The sequence below is a fragment of the Contarinia nasturtii genome, unplaced genomic scaffold (assembly GCF_009176525.2).
Source record: "Contarinia nasturtii isolate CC-2019 unplaced genomic scaffold, AAFC_CNas_1.1 Cnas_scaffold_1240, whole genome shotgun sequence".
Classification (NCBI taxonomy): domain Eukaryota; kingdom Metazoa; phylum Arthropoda; class Insecta; order Diptera; family Cecidomyiidae; genus Contarinia; species Contarinia nasturtii.
Window position 1 is genome coordinate 4,348,752 of NW_022198581.1, and position 25,115 is coordinate 4,373,866.

Sequence of the window (25,115 nt, forward strand, 5' to 3'; positions counted from 1 at the left end):
TATGCTGAGAGTGCTGAACAATCGGCACCCACGAATTAATTGCTACCGAAACCTACAAACTTCCACTGTAGTTCGGCCACAACATTTTTATGGTCAGAGAGCAACAGCAGCTACGTCACGTTTCGAACCGTATAAAGTATTTCAATTTGTTTGTTTGGCGGATTGTTTGTGTGTGTGTGTGGCGGTGGTTTTTGTTTCTCCTCTCCTTCTTCTCCTCGTCTATCTCTTTCATCGGACGATGTATGTATTGTATCGGTTTGAGTGAAATTGATTTTTGAGCAGAACAAAAGAGTTTTAAATCAAATAAAGTCGCACAAAGGTGAAACCAATCCACGTGCAAAACACCATGTTGGTAATTTCATCGTTGATGGAGATTGAAAAATTCGTTGTTGTTTTTTTTTTCGGTTACTTGCTTCGCAAGTCACATCAACCAAATGTCATTCTGTTTGTTACTTACAGACAGTTTCATTTAATGAATTGACCACAACAAAAATCAATCATTAGTTTTTATGCTTATTTTATTGTTATTGTTAGGCTGTTCTCTTGTTTTTTTTTCTTCTGCTTGTTTGTTCGGCCCAACGTGGACCAAACATTAGCAATAATCATTATTAATTGCAAGCATTTTATTTGCGGTCTATTTCAAATATTCAAATTGAAAATAACTTGACGCACTTATCTCTACACCAATCTCATGAATTCACTTAAACTTCTTCAGAGCGCCGTGTCAACTTTGCGACCAGAGTGTGTCTGTGTGTGTGTGCATCGAAACGGTACAAAGTGAAAAATTGGCGATTGATGCGCGGGTAACATAATTTTTTCGCCAAATACGTCGTCAACATTTCTCTTGATCGTCCATGCTATAACGGTTAATAACTATGTTCGGTGTTTCTCTCGTTTGAATTTTTGTCGGTCTTGCCTTGTTATTTTGTAGTGCTCTTCACGTAATTTACGTTGAAAAATTGAAAGTCGCTGGTTATGGTTCATTGAATGAAAGTCTCATCGGATTATCCAGATCGGATAGTTAACCTCATTGCGCTGAATTTTGTTGTTGTTCTTTTTTTTCTCTCTCTAAATACCCCGAAAACTACATGAAACAAATCATGTAAATGAAAAATCAAATTTCGTTTTGAAAATCGATTGTTCGCCAGTTTAAATATATAATATGTCTTGAAGGCAACTCATGCTAATTCGAATGTTCTCGTTCGCGTAATGTTTTTTTTCAGCCTCTTGTTCTTAGCTGGAATTGATCAATTTTGGAGACTAAACCAAAGCGAGATGTGTATTGTCTTTTAAACGAATTTTATGTTCTTTTTTCTGGATTGATGAATACGATCAAGGTTTCAATGTTTTTTTTTTGGCTTCGTTAGAAATCTAATGTCCGGCAACTGCGCTGTTTAGAATGTAATTTTCGATTTGGAACATTTTAATGGATACATGTTACCATTAAAGTAATTCTAACTGCGTCCAATGATCGCATAGATATACCTTCGACCGCTTTGGCCAAAAACGAAATGAAATTAAAATATAAAGAGAAAAACAAATCAAACACCGGGTGTGATCTGAAATTTCTAACCAAAATATCTCGCCATGAAATTCACAAGAATCATTCTATGCACGGTGTTGTTTTATTTTCTTTTTTTTTATTTCGTTAAAACAACAACAAATATTCATTGGATCGGTACGATGCGTAAAGATATGCGTTATCTATTCGCATTTATCTATTCAAATGTGACGAAAATTATGGCCTTTAAGTGAAGATGCTTCCATACGACCGTGTGGTTTTATTGGTCACATTAAATTCAATGTGTGTCAAAATGTGTTGATTTGCTCGCATTTTCGGTTGTTGTCAACTTGATGCGAAAGAGAGAAAAAAGAACAACAAAAAAATCAAGTGTATTCTTGTCTCAGTGAAAACTCGATTGGGTTTCTTTTCTTCTCACTCTTTCTCACACACACACATTCTACCGCTTCTGCACAACAAGTGCCGATTAAAATTCAAAACTAAAATGTTGTTGGCCGCTCTCAATGTCTCGATTCGAGTAAAAGAATTACGTTGTGTTTACGAACTATTGTAAAATGCTACTCATTTGTGTAAATGAGTGTGCTTTTAATTATGTTTCAGCAAAATGACGGCATTTATGAAGAGTGTGTTCAAAAGAGAATATGAAGTAGCAGTAGCAACAATTGACGATCATAAGAACTGGACCATGAAATGATTTAAAACAACAACGGAAAAAAAACACGAACTGATCTTCCATCGCATGAATGTCACTTACAAACAACACACGTGCGGGCTTGTGTGTCCACTTTCATCGGAAATTTGACGAATCATATTTTATGAATACCGTCAACACTTTCATTCAATTCTCATTAAATCAAGTGCAGTTTTTGTCCCGCACAAAACAATCAACTGATTGATTATGGCGAATTTCTTTTTTGTTTGGTCAACAAATCATTTTTCATTCTTTTTTTTTTTGTCGTGTGGTACCGTTTATTGGTTCCGAGATGATTGTTCCGTTGCTGATATGAGCTTTATGACCCGACACTCATACGTACAAAGCAAATGGTTTCAATTCAAAAAAAAGTTCATCATATTTTGAATTTACACTAGATCACTTACAACCGTCAACACGCTCATTAAACACATTATAATCAAATATCACCATGTCATTTCACTCCGTGTCGTGTGTGTGTGTATATCGGCTTAAAATTCGGGGCTCGGTGTCTCAGTGTTGGCAGAGTTCATTGAAACAAAATCATTCCATTCAAATTGATAAATTATCGTTGATTTCTCATTGTGGTTGGTCAATGTTCTGTGTCTGTGTGGATGTTTTATGTGTGTTACGACTCGCAAAATATCTAATAAGACTCAACGATATAACGAAATAAATGGAAAAATGAAAAATCGTGGCTGTCAATCATTGTTGATCATTTTCAGTTGCGCGCACAAATTATCGAATTTGAAATGGAAGCGAAATAGAATTACGATGCGATGCAGATTTCACATGCGAAATATAACCGAAATTATTAATTAGAGAGTGTGGAAAGAGATCTTTTTTTTCTGTTTCTCTTTCAAAATCAAATCTAATCAAAGTTTTCCGACTTTTTTTTTCGTATTTGATTAAAATCTCACACATTTGCCTGGATCAACGGATTAAAAAAGGTACCAGCGTGATGTGTATACGGAAAAGTAAAGAAAAAGTGATTGCGTCTAAATTGAACCTTTCGACATAAACATAATCAAAATGTACAATAATTTGATTTATATGTCACACCTCTACAGCAGACACACAATTGCACACTGAAAATCAACTACTTGCTTTGTGAAATGTGTGTGTGTATGTGTGCATGTTAATTAACAGCTCATAAACAAACTCGCAAACAAATACCCGAAAGACCATAATTGAAGTTTCTTTCACTGGATAATGATGGCTGGCTATGAATAATACCAACATGGAAAACAGCTTGAAGTGGTCAATTTTCAAGAACTTTTTGTGGAAAGTTTCAAGAGTGAAATGGAAGTTTTCAAGCGACCGATACCGATGTCACCATACTCCAAACAAATCTCAACGGTTTCACATTTGAATTAAAATTACTCAAATCATGATTTCAACACAATTTATCCAGTATCTTTTGGTGTGAGAGCATACCCAATTATGCCTAAAGCAAGTCACTTTTGAATGTTGAATGTACTGTATATAGTAGTCATAAATGCAAAATATTCACCGGAATTAATAACGAATTGAATGAATGAACAAGAATATACATATGATAAAGTATGAAAATATACACAAACGTCGATACATTTTTGTATGTTGATGATGTGTAGGTAAGAAAAAAAATGGAATGCGCGCATAAACAATGTTTAGAGGCGAGAATTGGAATGATTCGAGGAAATAGATTTGCTTGCAATGATTATAAACAAAACACAACAAAAAAAAATGGGAAAGACGTTGACGGAAAGATATAGAAACAGTCGTAACATAATGTATGACAATAAATTGGCATGCAAAAACACATACCCTGAACCAGAAAGCAACCTGTTTACAAAATGTATTGTATTGTTGATGTTGTTGTTGGTGTCGTTGACGACGATGTTGTAGTTAAATAAAGTTGTCGTTGTAAATCGTGTTGATCGAACAAATTCGTCATTTTCACAAGAAAACGTGAACATTTTGTTATCAAAATGCGATCAATTGTTTGTTGCCAACAAAAACAACGGTCGAATGCAAATAAGCATACAATTGATTGTGTGCACATTCCACGAAACCGTTTTCAGTCCGTACATCATTTTCCGTATTTTTTTTTTTTTTGCGTCGAATATCATAAATTAAAATGTACACACAAAAATGAGATGAAACAAAAAAAAGAAGAAATCAAACACAACATTAAAACTAAATTGTATGACTTATTTGAGTAATTCATTAAAAAAATGTATGTGACTTTTTCCAAAAATTGACGTGAATAAAAAGAGACAACAAGCGTTTTGATACGATCCGATACGATGGACGTGCACATTTTCAAAGGGGCCTATGTGTAAATTCACAGCATGAGAGAGAGAGAGCGCCCAACAAAAAAAAAAGAGTATTTTATGTGGTACATATTTTGGTTTGGGTAAAGTGCTTAAAAATGAAAATGACACATAACGTACGCGTGAGTCGAACCACACATAAACGATAAGGGACAAAAAATGTGCCGATTCATTTTGAAGTTGCAGGTCAATTTAATTGCATTTTCCATTTCATTTCATGTTTTAATTAAATACTCTTTTTTACCGTCAAAATAAATTCGCTGCTCGATTCAATTCGGTTGACAACATTTACTTTCATGGCAAAAGGAAATTAAAGAATTAATCAAATAATACAAAGTACATAGAGGACATTTATTTATGCGACACATAATTGGGCAATGCTTTTTTTATGCAAACAAAAAGCGTTGCGTTAAATATGGTTTGGAAGTCCATTGCATCGACCGACATTTATCGTTTCAAGCTTCATAAAATTGATTTTAAATGCGATCGTAAAATGATACATAAAAGAACCAATCTCTCCATGGGCTCATCAATGCCACAAATGGCTGCTTAGTAGCCGAAACAAATACGAATCGATTTTGTTGTGCTTTTGACGTTTTCACTTTGCTTCTCTCTCTCTCTCTCTTCCTCGTGCACTTTCTTTCTGAGTTTGACGTGCTGAGTCTTTGTGTTGAGAGAAAAAAAAAACTTTCGATACTAACAAAATTTGCGATGGCACTATCTATTAGTTCTCAATCAATATTCAGTTATTAAAATGAAATTTGGTGGGTTTTGAGTGCGTTTTGCTGAAATCAAAAATTTTCGTTTTATAAAGACACTTTATGAATCTCAATTAATTATTCGTTGCTTACTGAATTCATGCGCGCACGATGTGAGAAAATATTATCTAAGCGCGGATATTATGTTTGATTGGTCACATACGGGATCGACTGTCGACTTCATCGACCATTTCGAATTGTTGATTACAGTTGCCATAAAAATTAAACTTTCTATATAAGTAGCAAAGCGCATGAAACATAAATCATATTGTGTTAATAGCCCAAACGGTCACTGTATGTATCCATCGATAATCGTTTTAATGTGAATGTAATATATTTTAACGCAGTGCCATGCCATATCTTCTGTATTTTTACAAAATATATTTTGATCAAATGGACGGATTTTTGCATTCTTTAAATAACAGAACGTTGACTTATTTATTTTTTCGAAAGAATACAATCAATAATGGTAATGGAATAATAAAAAAAAAAACATGACTTTATGGTTTATTTGGATTGTTTATGCGATATTTACTATTGAAGTTCACAGTGACTACGCAGATAACGATTCGCAATCAAATGTCATCAATATGATAAATGAATTCCGATTGGAAAATTACGTAATTTTGAAAATTACGCATCGCAATAAATATACGCTTCATTTTCGCAGAAATACAATCCCAACGACGCACATTCGCACGAATCGTGCTGTTAAAGATTGTTCCAATGATTTGTATATGGCGCATTGAATGCTTTTAATTTTTTTTGTCGTTTTTATAAATGTTTATCAACAACATTTAACATTTTTGTTTTCAATTTTCGAAAGAGACTCAATGTTATTGCGCAATATAGAAACAAGATTTCATCGATTTTTGATTGCATTTGGCCAAAATGTTATTTACAAATGGAAATATATCATTAAAAGGAAAATGTGAGTATGAAAGAATGTGAAAACAAACAAAAAAGAAACATGTTTCTGCAATAAAATTGCAATTATCTTATTAGTTTTGCTCATCGAAATTGGTATTTCCATTTGTCGTGGCGTGAAATCACCAAAATTGGTATTGCAGCCATTTTTGTCTAGCCCGTTAATTAGTTTTAATTAAATTTGCAAGCGATAATCGTGACGATTGACATTCGATATATATTTTGAACAAATGACGACAATTTCAAAATGATAAAAATTGACATTCAATGCGGATTTTTAATGTTTTTGGCCGAGGGCATTTCCGTTCGTCTTTGCAAGCAAAATCGTATGAAAATACATTAGGTGGCCATACATCGAAAACGAACGTGCACAAAAATGTGTGTGTGTGTATGGCGTGTATCCTTAAGGCAAATCTTGGAATTCCATGATATCGAGTTACATTACGATGTAATCTAATGCATGTCATGAGCATACATGTTGATCATCTTGTTATTAAATGACAGCGACGAAATGTGTCGCTGATAGAACTCTCTCGTAGCAGTTATATTTTGTGTAATAAATTAATTTCAACGGCTGTAATCATGTTCAATGTTATATTTGATGGATTGTACCATTATGCCGATGGATTGGCTATGTGCAACTGGATGATATAATTTCACGACTCATCCTTCAGTCGCCATTGCTACACCGCCTCTTCATCATATATGGCTCTCTGTCTGTCCGTGTGAGTGTGTCTGTGTATGAGTCTTTACTCTTTCGCCCTTTCTTTCTCATTTGATTTCTTCGTTTTCAGACAATCACTCACTCGCACACAGATACCCAAACGCTTGACCATCAAATGATTTAGAATCTATAATTGTACGACAACCCATCAACCGTATTGCAAATGTGGCCTGCACACTGAAAATCAGCAAAACGAGCAAACTGATTTTTATTGCGCAATAAATCAAAAGCAACTTAAAGACGTTCGTTTCCAAACTTCACATAATAACTATAAAACGACAACGGCGTCAACGACGACGACGATGGAGCTGAATATATCAAACTAGATGTAGGCAATTTGAAACGATAATATGTAGAATTCTCGGTCGAAAACTTATGATAGGAAAAAAGAAAACGCTGAGTAATAAAAGTAACAGCTCATTCGTATTGATTTTTAATGCATATGGCGCATTCTAACATTTCAACCTCATAGTTGAGATGCTTTCTTCTTTTGTTTTCGGCTCAAAATCTTTGCTAATTCATCTTCCAAATAGCTGGTATTAGCGGTATCAAAAAATCTCGTAAAAATATTTCACACACATACACACATGCTCATAATTAAGATGCATTCTTGGCAAAAGAAAATCAAATCCATCGAAGAGAACGAACGGAAAACAACAGAAACGACGCAAACGAAACAAAAAAAAAAGAACCGAACAACAACGCGAGAATCAAAACAAGAGATGTAGTGTGATTGTGGGGCGCGAAATGTTTCTATTCAACGACGATGAATGAGATTCTTTCGGTTTGATACACACATGGAGGAACAAGATGGCAACCGTTATAGTTATTAATGCAATAAATTTTCCAGCAGCATCTATGTTTTCTCCGTACTGTTTTCGGGCCCCGCAAATGTGGCGGTATGTGCGCTCTCAATCACAACCGATTAAAACTACTTGCAAATCCGTATACAATTCTTGTTTAATGTATGTTTGAACTCTCTTTCTATCCTCTTTAGTTCAATTTTTTTTTGAGTTGATCGTTTTTTTGTTGGTTTAAATTTCTTATTAAGTAACCAGAGACTATGTGTGTAATGCCAATGGACATGTGCCATTTAAATGCGAAACGAGGAATCTTGAGCAAAAATAAAAAAAATATTACAAACGATTTAAAACGCAAGTGTCGTTTTGATTCCAAAAGCGTTCAAATGAAACATCAAAGACGTTGAAAATTGGATAGCAAAGAAATATAAAGGAACTGTAGAACAACGAAAAAAAAATATCTAAACGATGCAAAACGGCTTGCTCATTTCATTAGAAATAATCAAAGGCAAGTCATTTTGTGTCAGCCACAACTACAACATTTCCAACGTTCAGCAACTACAAAATTATGATAAAATATTAGTGCTTATTTTTCTCATTCTCCTTCAAAACCATCAAAGTGAAGAATCGCATCGCAAATGTGGCTTCACGCGGCACATTTACATCCAATTATGTGTGGTGTTTGAAGGAAGAAAATGAACGGGAAATATAATATATAATTGAATCAGTCAATTTCTTGAAATCAAGAATTTCTAACAAAAAACCGGACCGAAATTGCATCGCGCACCACATCGTATGGAATAAACGTTTTCTTTTCTTCTTTATCTTTTTTTTGGTTAAATAAATGCAACGATTATGTTATTTGATTCATAAAATTTTATAAATATGTATAGAAATTGGCCAAATTGGGTGAGTTTAAATTGGCTCCCGACTTTACGTCTACGATCGTTTTGTGCAAAAAATTACCGGTTTCATTGCTGACATCTGAAACGATGAATTCTCGCACACATAGACAATCATCTTTGGATCGACAGATTTTTTTTATTTTCAGCCGATATAACAAGAGTATTCGTTAGAAACATCAACGAACCGAATGAATAGAAAAAATAACAATATGTTAACCTTTATGATCGAATTTTTTTTTACCTTGTTACAGTTTTTTTTTATTTGTGATGAACTCATAAAGTTATTAAATCTTATTCATATTCATATTTTTTGTCATCCTTTTGTAAAGCATTATTTGCCGTTTTTTTATATTTCGCGTGTGAATGAATGAATGTGTGTTTTTATGAGTATTCGCGTGATGCTTCGTTGTATATAACTTTTTTTTTATTGAAGTTCACACAATAGACAACAATTTGCATTTCAGAAACTGTATGACAAAAGCAAACTGATTACATCACGTGGCAAAAACGGTTATTATTATATCTATACTGAAATTCATATTGTGTATGTTTGCCTTGAATTGATTGTTGATTCAATTGTTGTATATGATTTTGAATGTCATCAATTGCAGTTAGTTTACCTTTGGTAGTGATGCTAACACCTGTTGTTTTACATCCCAAACGAGCCGATCCGATGGGAACTGAAGACATTTGAACACATTCAATTCGGGCACATGAACTCGAACTAAAAGCCATCCTTCACGTGGTTCTGGCGGTGGATCATCGTCGAAACCATCACCACCAGCTAAAATTGGTGCCTGATCCATGTTTGTTTATTGAATTTTTGCCTTTGATTTTTTTTTACCAATGTTTTTGATAATTTTGAAATGAGGGTTCGTTTTTATCGCTTTCACGTTTGCGCTACTACTATTGCCTGTCTACTTTTTGTTCTGACAAACAAAATCCGATACTCTCTTTTCGAACAGTTTGTACTAAATTATTTAACGGATTTCCATTCTAATAACGCCCATCAACCTTCCCCATTTTGTACATTCTACGACTGCATCTGAAACAAATCTAAAAGAGAGAACGAGAGAGAAAGAAAAAATAAATTAATTTCTTTGAACGATTAGCATTGAAATAAACAAGAAAATAGATTTAAATTTTATGATTTGAAATATGTTTGGTAATTAATAATGATCAAGATCTTGACAAAAAAAGTATATACTCTTTTTTTGTTCTTTTCGAATAAATCAACTACTTGAATTCGATACACCTCTATTTCAGGAAAAGACTTGATGGTAGAAAAAAACTCAACTCATCTCATTCATCTTTTTCTTCGTTTTTTTTTTTTTTCTCTTGAGACCAAACCAGAATAAAAAAAAGCATTTTAAAATGGATTTTAAAAATTAGCAAATTATATGTCATCAAGTCTCGTAATTTTTACGCAAATTCAAATTCATTGGAAAACTTGTCAATTTCTTCATATTTTGTACGAATATATCGTTCGTTTAATTCATTGAAAACTGTTCATGTTCGTTCAAACGGAGGAGAGAGAGAGAGGGAGAGAAAACTCCATATTCACAATAATCGGTGTCACAATTCACGTGCACAATAATTCCGTTACCCATTCAGGTGTTGGATTTAGTTGTAAATTCGTTGTGATTTGACCGAATAACAGGCCGTTGAATGGCTCGTTAGCATAATATACGATTTTTTCCGCATTAATTTTGGCCCGGTGCGCGCAATTTCGCTAGAGCGAATCAATTTCAATTCTGTTTTGGGTCAAATAAAATTGACGAAGATTTATTGCTCCACATTTATTGGCGACGACGATGACTACGACCAGATGATGATGAATATTGTTTATGAAAGATTTTTTTTCATGCTTTATACATATTTTCCCGGTGCAATTTGCAATTGCTAATCGTATCATATTGTCCATATGGTGACGGTAAAATTCTGTGTGTTGTTTTTTCTTCACAATATTGCTTGCCTGTTGTTTGTCGCTCTGCACAAAAACCGCAAATAATATCAAATTCAGTGTTATGCAGAGGAAAAATTGATTTGTGCCATGTAATTTGAATGCATCAACCAGGTTCTCTATTTTTTTTCTCTCTTTTATTTTATTGAACAACGTCGTAATCGCAATGAGTGTGCATCGTGGCAGTATGTGAACGACAGCGTCAGATGTGATTAACAGCTGAATCAATGAAGCAAAATGACATCACAACATTTTGTACAAAGAGGACGGCGAGAGAGATAGATAGATAGAGATAGAGAGAGATATAGCAAGCGCATGCAACTAGAGGAAGCAATAAAAGTGCTCGTTGTTTTATATCATCGTCAATGCAAGTCATTACTTAGTGACACACTCAGCATGAATGTGAAGAAGTGTGAGAGTTTTAAAAAAATGTTGATTTTTTTATGAACAAAAAATAATAATAATAATTTTATGATCGTTTTTCGTTGTTTTTCTTATTATATTATTTCTTTTTTAAAAAGTCGCATCTTTCTTTTCAATATTTGACCGAGATAAGATCCATTATCAATCAAAATTGACGAATAAAAAACACGCTATACGGCGACTTCAATTAATGTGAGTTATCCTTTTGCGATGCATGAAAATGATTTTCCAGAATGTTGTAATTTTTCAAATTAAATAACGCCCTTTCTTTCACTTTTCTTCTCTGTGACTGGCAACCTCTTTCCATGGTGCCATATAGCATTATCATCCTCATCGTCATCATCGTCGTCGCGGCTCGTCGATGAGATGCCAAAGCATACATTGTGTGCCAGCAATTTGCTTCATGATTTTTTTTCTTTTTCTTCTCGCAATCGAATTTATTATGGATAAAAGTGCTTTATGTTTATATCAGTATTGAATGTATCTCTTGCTCTGTCTCTGTCTATACATGTCGAATAGTAGTAATGGATAAAGCGCAGAAAATCAACCATTTTAGCCAATAAATTCATATGCGACTGACTATGTACCGTTATTACTGTCGAAAATTGTTTACACCGTGTTAAATGTGTCGATGCTGTAAAAATAGCAAGTCGTCAGCTTGACGCTTTGCTATAGTGTTGCTGCTGTTGCTGCCACCGCCGTCGCGATGATGATGATTTGATCGGGCGGGCGAAGTGGCGCGAGCGCGTTCAGATGAGAAAAGATGCTGCACATTTTGGACTGCCGTGTGTCGTGGCGCACACACAGCATGTTAATAACATAGTACGTGTTTGAACACACATTCTATTTTGATGGAAATGCTTTTCCACATCTGTAAATCTCAATTCATTTTTAGTTGTTGTTGTTGTTGTTGTGTGTGCCTTTTTTTGTTTTTCGTTTATTTCATTCTATTCGATCACATTGGATTACTGTCGATTGGCATTCGATTTATTCAAACAGCATGATTTTGTTTCTGGCGATCTAATATAGAAATGGTGTTTCTTTTTTTTCTCGCACCGATACGAAAATGTGGATTTGTACGGCTGTCGTTATTACACTCATGTGGAAAGCCAACAATCAAACAAAATCAAAATAACATATATCTCATTAATTGGAAGAATTTAAATGGTCGAAGGCGATTGCTTGGGAGAGTGAGCGCGACCGCGCTTGCATACTTCTTTAAATCTCAATTGAAATGGATACATGGAAGACACATATCTCACAAAGCGAACCGATCGATTTCAAGTGCTACGTAACGTGTTTCATTCGCAAAAGAATGAACCGTGCACACTTAAAACATCATTTCTCGATTTCTTTCAAAAAGACAAATGTTCGCCAGTTGCGTCCACTTTCATGGTATCCAATCGAATTTCCCATTATAATCATCAGCAGTATTGTCGCCGTGTCCATAATATTTTTTTATTTCTATCATCAAACTTCCATCGAAATCATCATAAATTTACTTGAATGCATTGCAAATCAACTGGCCATCAATATTGCTGTGAAAAGTGTCAAAGTCTCTCATATGAAAGCAGAAAAAAATTGCGGTTGAGGAAAGAATGAAAGAAAAAATGAACGAACGAGAACAAGTTTTTTTCCATCAGTAATTCATCATTAAAACTAGTACGCGCGATTGAAACGCAAGTAGATGTTTGCAATGGCGAACACACATGATGTGTATGTGTAAGAAGTAGTCCAACCTAATTCCAACCGAGCCGTTTCACATTTTTCCTAGATTTTTATCGAATAAATTGATATTTTGTGAGTGAGTGTGCGCGCGCGTAAGAATATCATAATGAACCTTTGTTAATGCACGACTTTTTTTTATTCGAATTCTGTCGTGTGTTTTTTTTTTACTTCTAAAATGCTTAATCCGTTTTCGTAACGGATGGAAAAACGACGCAATACCGCAGCATGTAGTTTTAGTTTGCAGTTTACACTGCCTGGTACACGCAGTTGTTATGCGTGTTATTTATCTCTTTGAACCAAATATCTTGTGGATGCAGCGTACGATTTTTTTTGCTCTGCTGTTAAACGCTCAGACACTCAATTGCAATTTGCATTGTTCCTCCTTCACAAAACAAGTTCATGGCATTGCACATATCTCATATCGTTTTGCTTTATTATAACTTTCCTTGGGAAGTCACTATATTCTTCGTGCTTTGCGAAGCAGCTTTTTTTGCTTCTTCTTTTTTCTTTGAAGCAAGAAAAAAATACCGCTCGCTTTTTTCGTTTGCTTTTGCAAAGCAGACTCTTTTGATTAATGCATTTTCCATCATTCACATCCGAAAAATGTTAATTTGAAGAGCACTCTTTCTCTTCTCCATCCCTCTTTTTCTCTAGAGAGAGAGCGGGAGGAGAGAGGGACAGGTATGTGTAATGCGTAGCGTTTGAACATCTTTCAATTTAACTTGCTTACGAAATTTACCTCTTAAATTCTTCAGAATATTATGAAGAATGCATGCAAAAATGTAAGTTTTTCACATTAAAATGTGCAATTCTCTTGGATGAATGCTTAACATAATATCTTTTCTATATAAATTTCCCATTAATAATATATCCCATTAATTTTGTAATTTTGTAATGTGTTTTTGAAATATTAAAAGCATTGCTTTAATGGAAATTACATTATTTTTCATCGAAATAAAGCACATCTTGAATGATCGCATTCAATTCAATTGAGCACATCACTTTCGAGTGCATTGAACTAGTCATTTCTTCGTTTTGCCTTGAAGGCAATTTTCTGAAAGCGGCGGTGTCAATTTTTCAATTTAGCTTGCGTTTTGAGAGGAAGTGCGAAAAATCGATGTGCTAAGAAAGTTCAAATTCATCTGATGCTTATCTCATTACCATACAGTTCACTCTCTCATCCTCTATCTATCTTTGATAGTGATTCTCTATCTCCGTGTGTGCGCGCGCGAGCCAGACAAATTCATTACAACCTCAACGAATGCATCTTGAAGGCAGATACATACAGGAAATGGTAACTGCCTCCACAGTGTGACTTTTTAAATTGGAATATGTGACTTTTCTCTTTCGTCTGCACAATCCACATTCTCCGATATGAGCGTGCCAGTACACACAGTGTGTGTGTGTATGTATGCAATCGGTTAAGAATCGTGAAATTGCATATAATCACAGACATTCACTTAAGCATTAATTATCCAACAGTGTTGCAACAAAAGCATTTACAAAAAATACAGAGTGCAAAATAATAATAATTCGATCTTGCATGTCGCGTTTTGGAGTATTTAACTGGGGCCCTAATTATTATTGTAAAGTGAAAATATTGAGTATGAAAAATATGTTGAACAGAAGAAAAAAGAATCGGGTATTTGCGTTGTCAGATGCAATGTGAATGTACGGTGTTTCATTCAAGTGTGTGTGATTTTTTTTTTATTGTTTACCCTTTTTTCTCGTAATTTAGAAAACATACCTAGTACTCGAAGGCGACAGAAGATTGAGAGAAAAGTGTAATAGGCTTGAGACAATAATGAGTAGAGCTTCCTAATTTTCAAAATGCACATCAAAGGTAAGAGATATGTATATGTTGATTGGTTTCGGAATGACATCAAAAAGGTAAATAATAATTAGTCGAACAAATGCGGCCAATGATGCACCTTACACTCAAAATACTATGAACAAACACAGGAAAAGAAAGTCGATACGAGATCAACTCAAGCGAATCGATTGTTAATTGTCAATTTCGATGCAACCAAAAATGCAACAAAAAAAACAATACAATTCAAGTCATCAATCTTATTTGGAAATGCATCGCATTGATGAAAATGCACCGCGTGCGAATACATTAAACCTTAACGTTACGTTTTTTTCTTCAGATTAATGGCTCGCCAAGTCGTGTGAAGTGTGTATCGTCGAATATCGAATGACCGAAAACGGTTGGAATTGGACTATTCTTTGGATATTTATGGTTGTTCCTGCTTTTTCATTTCTAGTCTAGCGCATTTCGTCAACCGTACATGTGTGTGTGAGAGCGCTGATTTTGATTATGTAAAAAGCCATTTAGTTGGCCCTGTTTCTGTTGTTGTCTCTCGCTCTCTCTCTCTGTTCGTCTCAAACGCTTTGTAAAATACCATGAATAATCCCACGGCTCGTTTATTCCCATTTGAAAATTGCACGACAATTATAACAAAATACCAAAACGTCTGTTTCAACTTGTTAGTTTGAACGAGAGCTCTCTAACTCTTTATCAAAGATCATAGATCTGAAAGCTATGTGACTATAACAAGCGCACAGTGTCTAGAGATTTTAATTTGTGGATCATGCGTAATTCAAATCAATGCACATTTTGAATGTTTTGTGTTATTGCATTTACAACGGACGCGACAATATAAAGCGGAACAACGGGCAACAACAATAACAAAAATCACATTGGTCGAACATTTACCACATAAATATCGGTCGCACACACACTTTTTTTTTGTCTCTCTTCAGCCAGAAATTAAAAATATTTTAAATAAACATGAGCCACTGTATAATCAAAAATGTTTTAGTAGGAAGAGGCTGTTTGTTATTTTTGTTTTTCTTCTTCAAAGTTCATTACAATTTAGCTTGTTGTTGTTATAATGAGATTTAAAAATAATTTGTTGAACTTGTTGCAGTGAATATTTTTCTTCGTCGTTGATAGCCCTCATCTCTTAATTTCCCGCCAGGAAATTGCCGCTTTTCATGACAGAATAAATATATATAAACGACATAAAAGAATCTAAAAACGAGTATGCATTTGTGCTGCATCGCACCGTGTATACACTTCAACATCTCTGGTTTCAAAACTGCATTGCACAACAAGGAAGAAAGAATACTTCTAAAAATGATTTAATCTCGCGTCGTGTAATTAATCAGCTTAAATCAGAAAATCCTGTGCACAATGCAATTAGCACAATATGTGGTCAAAAATTGCAACCACTTGCACTAACTTAACTGTAAAACTAAACGTAAAATACCGTCGCACCGAAATGAATAAAAATTGAAACACAATGCAATTTGCACTATTTGTATTGCAACAGTTGTCACTGCCGAAACGAATTGCATGTCTGGAAAACCTGCAACTACGCGACTTTAAAATGCAAAACAATAAACATTACGATTTTTTTTTATTTGAAAAGAGAGAGAGAGAGCAAGCGCAGTTTTTTTTTCTCTCGTCATCTTTGTTGTTGTTATTTTGTAGCAAAACATGCAATTATAAAATTGCAGTGCAACCGAAACAGTTTCGTGTTGCCCATTTTGATTTAGTGTGCTTGCATTCTCGCTTTTGCTTTTATTTTGATCGCCGCTGTGTGCGCGTTTTTGCATTCACAAGGAGAAGCAAAACCATTTCACGGTTAGGCCTCCGTACTCTGTATTTTTTTTTCGTTTCTGTTTCACTTAATTATGGTTCATACAACAATTGCGTTACAATAATTTATATGTAACATCGTCGTCATCATCATCGTTGCCCAGAACCGAATCCACCGTCCACATTTCTCATATTCTTGGTATAAAGAATGTATTCCATTAGCTATTTAAAATGTAAAGTGATCTTGTAAATCTCTTGTTGCTCGCTCATCTAAATATGCATGACGACAACAACGACGACAACGGCGTATAAGTACCAAAAAGAGTGAGACAGAGAAAAAGAGAATGCTATTCGAGACACTTCTCGGTTAGTTTCTTCGCCCGCAGAAACACTCAATTCTCAACGTCAATCGCATCGAGCGGAATTTCTATATTTCTTTCTCGCTCTTAACTCAAATTCTCCTGCCAAAGTTACCTCAAGTTTTTTTTTCTCACAACAGTCAGTTTTTTTTTCTTCTTCATTTAAATAAATGTAAAAATAGAGTCTCATACAAGAATTTACCGAACTTTTCGAACTCATAAAAAGAAGAGAAAAAAATTATGTGTCGATTTACCAACAGCAGAAAAAAAAACTGTTTACATGTTTTAAGAACCAAATTAGCACCGAAATGGATGAAAGCAAATTGATGCGACGGAATATCACATTTTAAATGCAAATGAATACGAGACGAGAGACAGAGGAAACCGACGCTGAGATTTTTCTCTATTTTAATTGACGGCAGCCGGAGAAGAAACAGTTTTAATATTTAGTATACAATTTGCACCACATTCTGTCCAATTTATACACATCATTTGGATGCCATAAATTCATGCATATTAAGAGTGCTTTTTCAATTTTGAGACATTTTTCTCTCGCCTTCACTTGAATATCCATTATTAATTTAAAGCGAAGTTTTCTAATTTTGTGATATTTTTTTTATTATCGCGCCGAGCAAAAGGGGGAATCGCTATTGCGCGTTGAGTCTACGACGCAGACCACATACATATACACCAGTAATGTGCGAGCTACATTTTACAGGGGGGGGGTGATTTTTTAAAAACCAAAAATTCTCTAGCAAATCAAACAAATTTTGGTTTTTTTTTTTTTTTTTTTTGGAAGTCACTTTTTGAGGCGAAAATCCCTAGCAAATCGAAAGAATTTTCTCCGCGAAAAATCTTAGCAAATCGGAAAAAAATCTCTCGGAACCAAAAACCCTAGCAAATTTAAAGAATTCTCCTCAATTTTCTACATTGATGAGCTAAAAAAAAAAAAAAAAAAGGTCTTCACTTTTTTCATGAAAAACCCTAGCAAATTCGAATAATTTTCGCGAAAAAAATTTTCTCATCCAAATCACAGGGGGGGGTAAACCCCCCTCCTACCCCCCCCTTCGCACATTACTGATATACACAGATACATTATATGTCAGATAAGACTTCTGTTCTCAATAAATTTTAAATGCAACTAAAAATTGACTCTATAGCCCAATAAGTCTAATAAAATAATGGGGGCATTTGACTGTGCACGTTACATGATTGCGCTACCAAACATCTGTCATACATGTTGCATCATTTCAAGAAAGAAAGAAAAAACCATCTCATGAGAACTGAGTTGCATCTTAAAAATGAATTATAGCTTTTTACATCCAAACACACCAGAAAGGCAGGGAAACAAAAAGAGTTTTAAAAGACCCAAGTGTTTTTAGATTGAGTGAGAAAAGTATGTTTATTATTTTAATTGAACCCTCGTTAAAATTGACGTTTTAAAAACGTTTCATAATTTTTAATCCGATTTTATTCGTTTAAAAACGCAATTAATCAATATATGCAGAAATGTTTTCATAATTGTCTTAGGTTTGTAATTCGATAGTGACTGGAAATTGATCCGAAAAATTTGGACGAGAAAACATTTTGGTCATACTATTTATTTTCTCATTAAGCAATGACGTTGCTGCCTTTTTTAGCAATGGGTTTTTGTTTGCCAGTTTACGGGAAAAAAACTGTATAATTTCAGTGTGTTTTTATGAGTTTTTTGCCGATTTTTTTTTTGTGTTGTTCGGTGAGTAAGTTTTGCAAGCAAGTTCATCATTGCAACTGGATTTTGCAGTTTTTATGTATTACCAAATAGATTCGGCGTGAGTTGTTCTCGTTGACCAATATGGAAATACAACACTTAGAATATGTTTATGTAATTCTGAACACATAGCGGCCTCCACAAACAGCGGCGAGAAATCACCATCTCAATGTTGGTGCACAAGAAAAACTAAAAAAAAAACAACGATTTAACCAATAAATGATAATTATGATGTAAGTGCGCTTATTGCCCACAAAAACCGTTGAATATTAATTCATTGTTTTTTTTTTGTTCAAAAATCATTATTATTCTCTTGAAATGTTCTGTCTTCAATTCTGGCGATATATAGTTAGAGATAATTGTGTGTTTGGGTAAATAACATAGGCAAAGAAGTGCTCGTTACCGCCGATGTGTGAGTGCTTGTGTGTGCGTAAGTGCAATGAACCTAGATCATTTTGGTTGGTAGTGAAAATGGCATTGATTGGGCCATTTTACAAGAGACCTAATCAGAGCGGTGTGAATGAGAGAGAGAAAAGCCGACAAAAGAAAGTCAACTATGATTCCAATGGAAATGAAAATGATATATGTTCTGAGGGATTGTTAATGGAAAATGTAGCGTTAATTGAGTAAAATGCGCGCGATTGCATGTTTTGTGTGTGTGCTCATCATCATGTTAATTTTTGTGTCGGTGCCAATTCTCTTTCTCTTGCGTCCCACCGCATTACCATCACCATCATCGCTTGATGCCATTTACGCGAGTCGCATTTTTTTTTGTTGTTCACTCTCTTTAATTCCGTTTTCTATGTTGGGGCACTAAAACGAATTTAGCATCGTATGAAATTAGAACCAAATTGATTTTAGACTACATCGCATATTAATATCATTAAATGAACATCTTTAAGTGCACGCTCACGCTACATGACTCTATTAATAAAAGCAAAATTGTACTGTACGAGACACGCATTAGATTTATGTCGACAACATACAAAATTGTTGCTTGGAAATTATCTGGTTTTCTTCCGTTGTTTCGGCGTGCACACAATTGCGTGTTGACAACACAGTATAGATATATGCGCATAAGGCATATATGCTCAATGTTATTGATGATGATGGGGCAATTTCGGTGTGTGCGTTCTGTATGCATTTGTGCATTGGCTAAATTACTTCATTTGACCGAAGACAAAATACGATACAAAAAGTAAGTAAGAGTGTAAATTTAAGCGGGAAAAAAACAACAAAGGAAGAAAAAGAGACACCGGAGTGCGATAAAACAAGCGTATTTAAGTTAAATTAATGTTTGGAAAGCACTTTGGCATGATTATCATCACATTGGATTTCAATGTTTTTGACCGTTTTAGCAAAGTGAGCAGAAAGTGTGTGTGTATGTTTGTGTGTCCCTCAAGCGCACTCCAAATTCACAAAACAATTTCCACATTTTTGCATTAGACAACAGCAATGAGCGAATAAGAGAGAGAGAGAGTTAAATTTACCAAACTGACAATTTCTATAGCCTCGAGAATGTTGTATTGAATGGTGTTTGCGTAGTAATGTCGTTTCCGTTCCTTGTTAAAATGTGATCCATTGAAATTGGTATCTCTCGCGCTTACACATATTCAATGAATGTATGTGTATATTCGCGCGGCTCAATTGATTTCAATTATATTTATAATCTTCGATTTATGCGTGGAGAATGTCAAAGCGAACGATGAAGAAAAAAAATTACAAAAATTGGACCGAAAACCATTTAACCGAACATAGAACGTATAATCCAATAATATTGAATGTCATTCGTTATTTTTTTCTTCGCAGAAATGTTTGTTCGTTTTTGAGTGAGAGATAGAGCGAACAAAATCGTGGTATTCGATCATTTTTTTCCTGTTGTTGTTGATCTTTTTCAACTGAATTTTCAGTTCATTTAGGACATATTGTTCCATGACGAGCATTGCAAATTATGAATTAATGAAACGATATACAACGTGTTTTCCCCCTTCCGACTACAATCAGTCCATTTCTTCCATATACACAATATTCGGATGTGTGTCTGTCTGTTTATTGATAACAACAACAACAAAAAAAGCCACAGCTTTAAATTGTGAGCATTGATCTCATTTGCCGTAACGCGCCCTCGTTGGCGTGTTCATTCTCTCCTGTTCGGCCCGAGGTGTCAACTCAAAAATGTACACACTCGATTTTTCTACATATAATTTGATTCGGTTTATGGATTAAGAAGAAAGGAAAAGACGCAAAAATAAAATGCAGTCTCAGCATATTATAGATGTAGATACGGTTGTACATTTTGGTCTCGTGCATTGTTCGTATTTGAACAAAGTATGCCTAATACATGTCTGTGTCGCGATTTGGCATGTACAAGACGAATGAAATTTATAAAAAAAAAACAATTCTACACACACAACACACTCTTTCCATCTCTCGTTTGTAACGTCTACTGCAGCAGCAGAAATGGCGACGACGGCGTCAATGGCGGCAGCGAAGGTGTTTCGTTTTTCGCGTTCAAAATAGGTTCGCCAGAAATCATTATTATATAATAATTATAAATTGTAAATGTGTACACAATTTCCACTGTGTTTCAGCACTTGTGTTTAAATCTCGCTCGTTCGCGCGCGCACACACGGGCTCCAAATACAACGAAATCTATTTTGTCTGTGGCTGCTGCTTTTTTGCTCACTTAAAATGTATCAACCACATTATGATGTGTTACTGTTGTTTTTTTCTTCTTCTACCGTTTGTTTTCTGACGTTGTTTTTTTTCTGCAGCTCGGTTTCATCTCTCTTGCTCTTTTTCTCTTTCTTTCTCTCCGTTCCAAAAACCAGTACGTTGTACAAAATTGTACTCCAACACATACTTTTCATTATGCATTTGCCGCAATGTTCAGGTTACAATTTAATGAGCGTGTACGCATTTGCAAACACACCATTAAGATAGAGAGTCGAAACACAAATGTGCGCGCGCAGCGATAGACAGAGAGAGTAGATGTTTTTGTGGCCGCGATTCATGTTTTGTACCTTACGGATATACAAATGTATTGTGTGCATACAATTCGTGAAGAAAATTTATTACGCTTATGGCATTTTTAAATGCACAATTTCGATTTGCTACATAGAAAATGTACGGTAAAAAATGACTCTTGTAGCGAGAGCGAGAATGCATGTGTATGAGCGTGTGTGCGCGAGCGCGCGCACGCTGCACCAACTGGCTTTTTTTCAGCTCGTTCAATCCAGACAGAGGCCGAGGCTGTATGCGACTCAAAACAACCATATATTCCATCCAAAATGGATAAAAATAGTAAAGTGCATTTTGTTGTGTGTTGAATGCAGGCGCGCACCAAGATCAGGCCATGCACACGAACAAGACAGGCGGAATGAGAAAGAGAGTATGCAATATTGTTTGAATGTCTCGCTTGTGCATTGGTTACGTTGTTAAAAAAAAATGATCGAGCGTACACGGGATAGACAATCAGGCGAACATTTATAGGATTACATATAGACAAAACACATATTTCTCATTGCAACAAAGATAAAACAAATTCGGAATGCCACACACAAAAATTCATTGCGCGTGGATCATATTCACCGCGTACTTTTTTCTCTCTTTTTTTATTGTGTGTATGTGGTATGTGTGTGTGTTTTTTTATTCATGTTTCTCGAGTAAAGCTGTGTAAACATTATTCTCTTTCTCTCATAGACCATATAAATGGCTTCTTATATTCATTTTGTGTGCATGCTGCTGATACCTCGACTGACTAAAATATCGATTGACTTTGTCGATTCGAATGCGAATTTCGTGCATTGTTTGATTATTCTTTTTTTTTCCTTCTTTCGCAGTCGTCGAGAAAGCAAGATTGCAATTTATTATTTGATTTGTATTGTTTAAATGGAAGAGAACAGTGGACAGAGAGTCCATGAAAAGAATATCTCATCTCTCTTCGGGAGACCACCGCGGAAAAAAAATCACACATTCTTTTTCTTTATTTCAATTCTCGGGATTTATTGCATCATTTGATTTATGCTATCGTCTCTCGAAAAAAACATATAAAAAAAACGTGTGATCGCAGCAAAACTTAAAATAACTTCAAGAATTTCTATCATTATTGTGTAATTCAATTACAATCATTACGCCAAAATAATTCTCCGACACTTTTTCTATCGACATTTATTTTTCCATTCAATTTCCTGGATAAAAGCATACGAAAAATACGGCAAGAGACATTATTTTGTGAAGACACACACATATCTAATGAGAAAAAAAATGTAGTGGGGAAATGATCGTGAAAAAAAACACATAAAGAACACAACACAATGAAGAAAAAGCAATCGACGTAACCAATGATTCTCACCGCTGGAATTCACTCTAGAATGGCAATATTTCGAAAATGCGATCGCTTTTCGCTGGAAGGTATGCGGCGTCGCTGTTGACCATTACTGACGCCATCATAACCAACATGGAACCGAGTCACCATAGCGAACGAGTTTATTCGAGAGCGAAAAGATGAGAGATTTCATTAGATTGTATAGCCAATGTGTGGGCACTAAAATAGTTAGAAAATGTTCATTAATTGCATCTAGAATTTCGAAAAGCGGCACTCAAATACATGTGGCCAATGTGAAAGAGATGTATGCAATTTTAATGTCGCATCCTAAATTACAATTCAAGGGACAAACATTGAGCTGGAAAATTGGCACATAAAATTTGTGTTCTATTTAAATTTTACCTTGTTGTAGCATTTTGTTATTAAAATATTCATGTAAATTGAGCGAGTGAATGAGATAGAAAGAGATAATAAAGTGTTTGAAAAACATAAAACGGTGCTAACATAAAGTGGTTTTTGCTCAAGGCCCATAGAGTAGGTGAATAAAACAATGCAAAAAACCCGCTCGGGTGACTTCATATACACATGTGGTTGCCTACACTCCGTACACTGGACAATGGGTGTTTGTGTGTATGCATAGGCGATTTGATTCTAAAATATGCCCACTGTGAAAGCCACACATTGAAACGCATTTCAGATAGAGCATAAATATTATCTTAAGCACTTTCAACCATAGTATCAGAGATAAATTCGATTCCATTCTTTTTGGTTTCTTCATTCAATGCATTTCAATAGATCACGTTTTTATATCGAGTGATACCTTTTTTTATATACTTTTTTCTCTCACATGAGACTGTACACATATTTTCTCGGCTTAATCTATCGTTCTGTTACACCTTTTTTTGTTACACTTATTTCTGACATTTTTCTCTGAATTCGTTGAATCGTTTTTTTTTCTTCTCTCTGCTGTCATTGTTTGTTCATGTGCCATTTTTATTACTAAAAACTAGATTCTAATAATTCGACTTTTGTTTTCGTCGTCAAACTGATAAATTGTCTTGTTGCACAGATGCAGTGTAGCTGTTTTGCAGTTTCCTCACATTTTATGGGATTTAATTTAACTGGATTTGCCGGTACAATAAACATATTCCACAAATTCATATGAACAATTTGATCACAAATTTTGGTCTATCGCTTTCTATATTCATTGAACGATCAGTTATCCGTCGCTTTAATATGGACAGCATACGTTTCAAAAGAGTCATTTTTGTAACAAAAAACATTCCCAATTTTTTGCTATTTTCCCTCTTCCTCTCCGCATATCGATACCGTACACCTTTCATTACGAGACCTTTAATTACAAATCACAACGAAAGAAAAGTATATGTGTGTGCTGCTGTGTGCCCACGTTATCGTTACTAATAGGTACATTACACAAGGATTGCATCAGTGAAGATCACGCTCAATTGTGAGGTGAACGTGTTGCTGATGCTGCTGTTGTTTTTTTTAATGTATTTTCATTAGACTAAAACATACCTTTCACATGATGCGCATATGTACATTGGATTTTCATAGACGAAATTAATGCATTTCCATCGAAAAGTCTGCAATAAAAGAAGCAATACAGAAAATTGTCGATGGTTAAATTAATATTTTAGTATTCATTATTAAAAACGCAAGTGCTTTAAACCGAATTATAGATAAAATGCGAATGAATGAATGAATGAATGAGCATCTTTTATTGTAGAGTGCCACGTATATGTGGTGTTTAGTTCATCATCATAATTTCACCATTTTGGCTTAATAATGTCCGATTACAAAACGCCCCAGCAGACCAAAATACATACACGCATTTGCATTTAGTTGCATGGTATTTTATGGCTCATTTTTGCATATTCATGAGAAATTGTTTAAAATCACAAATACACAGACACACACACACACACAAATGAATTCAAAGAATCATCTGAATATTGAAAAAGTGAAAAAAGCACACATTTCCACGAGAATAAGTGAATTGGATCCAGAGACTCGAATTATATTCCATATGGTATAGATGTTTGTTTGCGAATTCATTTCTTAACAAAATAATGAAGAAGAAAAAACAACAACAACACGAACGATAGATAAGAGACGATAAACAGAAATGGCAAATAAACGGAATAAAGGAAAACAAGAACAGAAAATCCATAAACCAAAATGATAGTTCTCCAAGAGGTAAACGAGAGATGCACCATAGAGAGTCAGAGAGAGAGAGAGAGAATGCAATGAAGGAAAACAAGAACATGTTTATGCAAGTGCGTACTTGCTAGA

At 34.7% G+C, this 25,115-nt stretch overlaps 1 protein-coding gene across 6 annotated transcripts in view; it reads right to left on the minus strand.

The window, feature by feature from the left end:
- The window catches only part of LOC116345430 (protein shank), a 74,564-nt gene that overhangs the window by 25,676 nt on the left and 23,773 nt on the right, over positions 1–25,115 (minus strand). For 3 of the 6 annotated variants that reach the window (XM_031774796.1, XM_031774794.1, XM_031774792.1), the window contains exons 3-5: positions 24,339–24,406; positions 9,266–9,701; positions 4,023–4,040 (exon numbers count right to left, since the gene is read on the minus strand). In XM_031774796.1, coding sequence (XP_031630656.1) covers positions 4,023–4,040; positions 9,266–9,451 — 204 coding nt within the window. In that variant the 5' untranslated portion in view covers positions 9,452–9,701; positions 24,339–24,406. The remainder of the gene's footprint in view (positions 1–4,022; positions 4,041–9,265; positions 9,702–24,338; positions 24,407–25,115) is intronic. The other 3 variants (XM_031774797.1, XM_031774795.1, XM_031774793.1) reach the window with 2 other exon arrangements.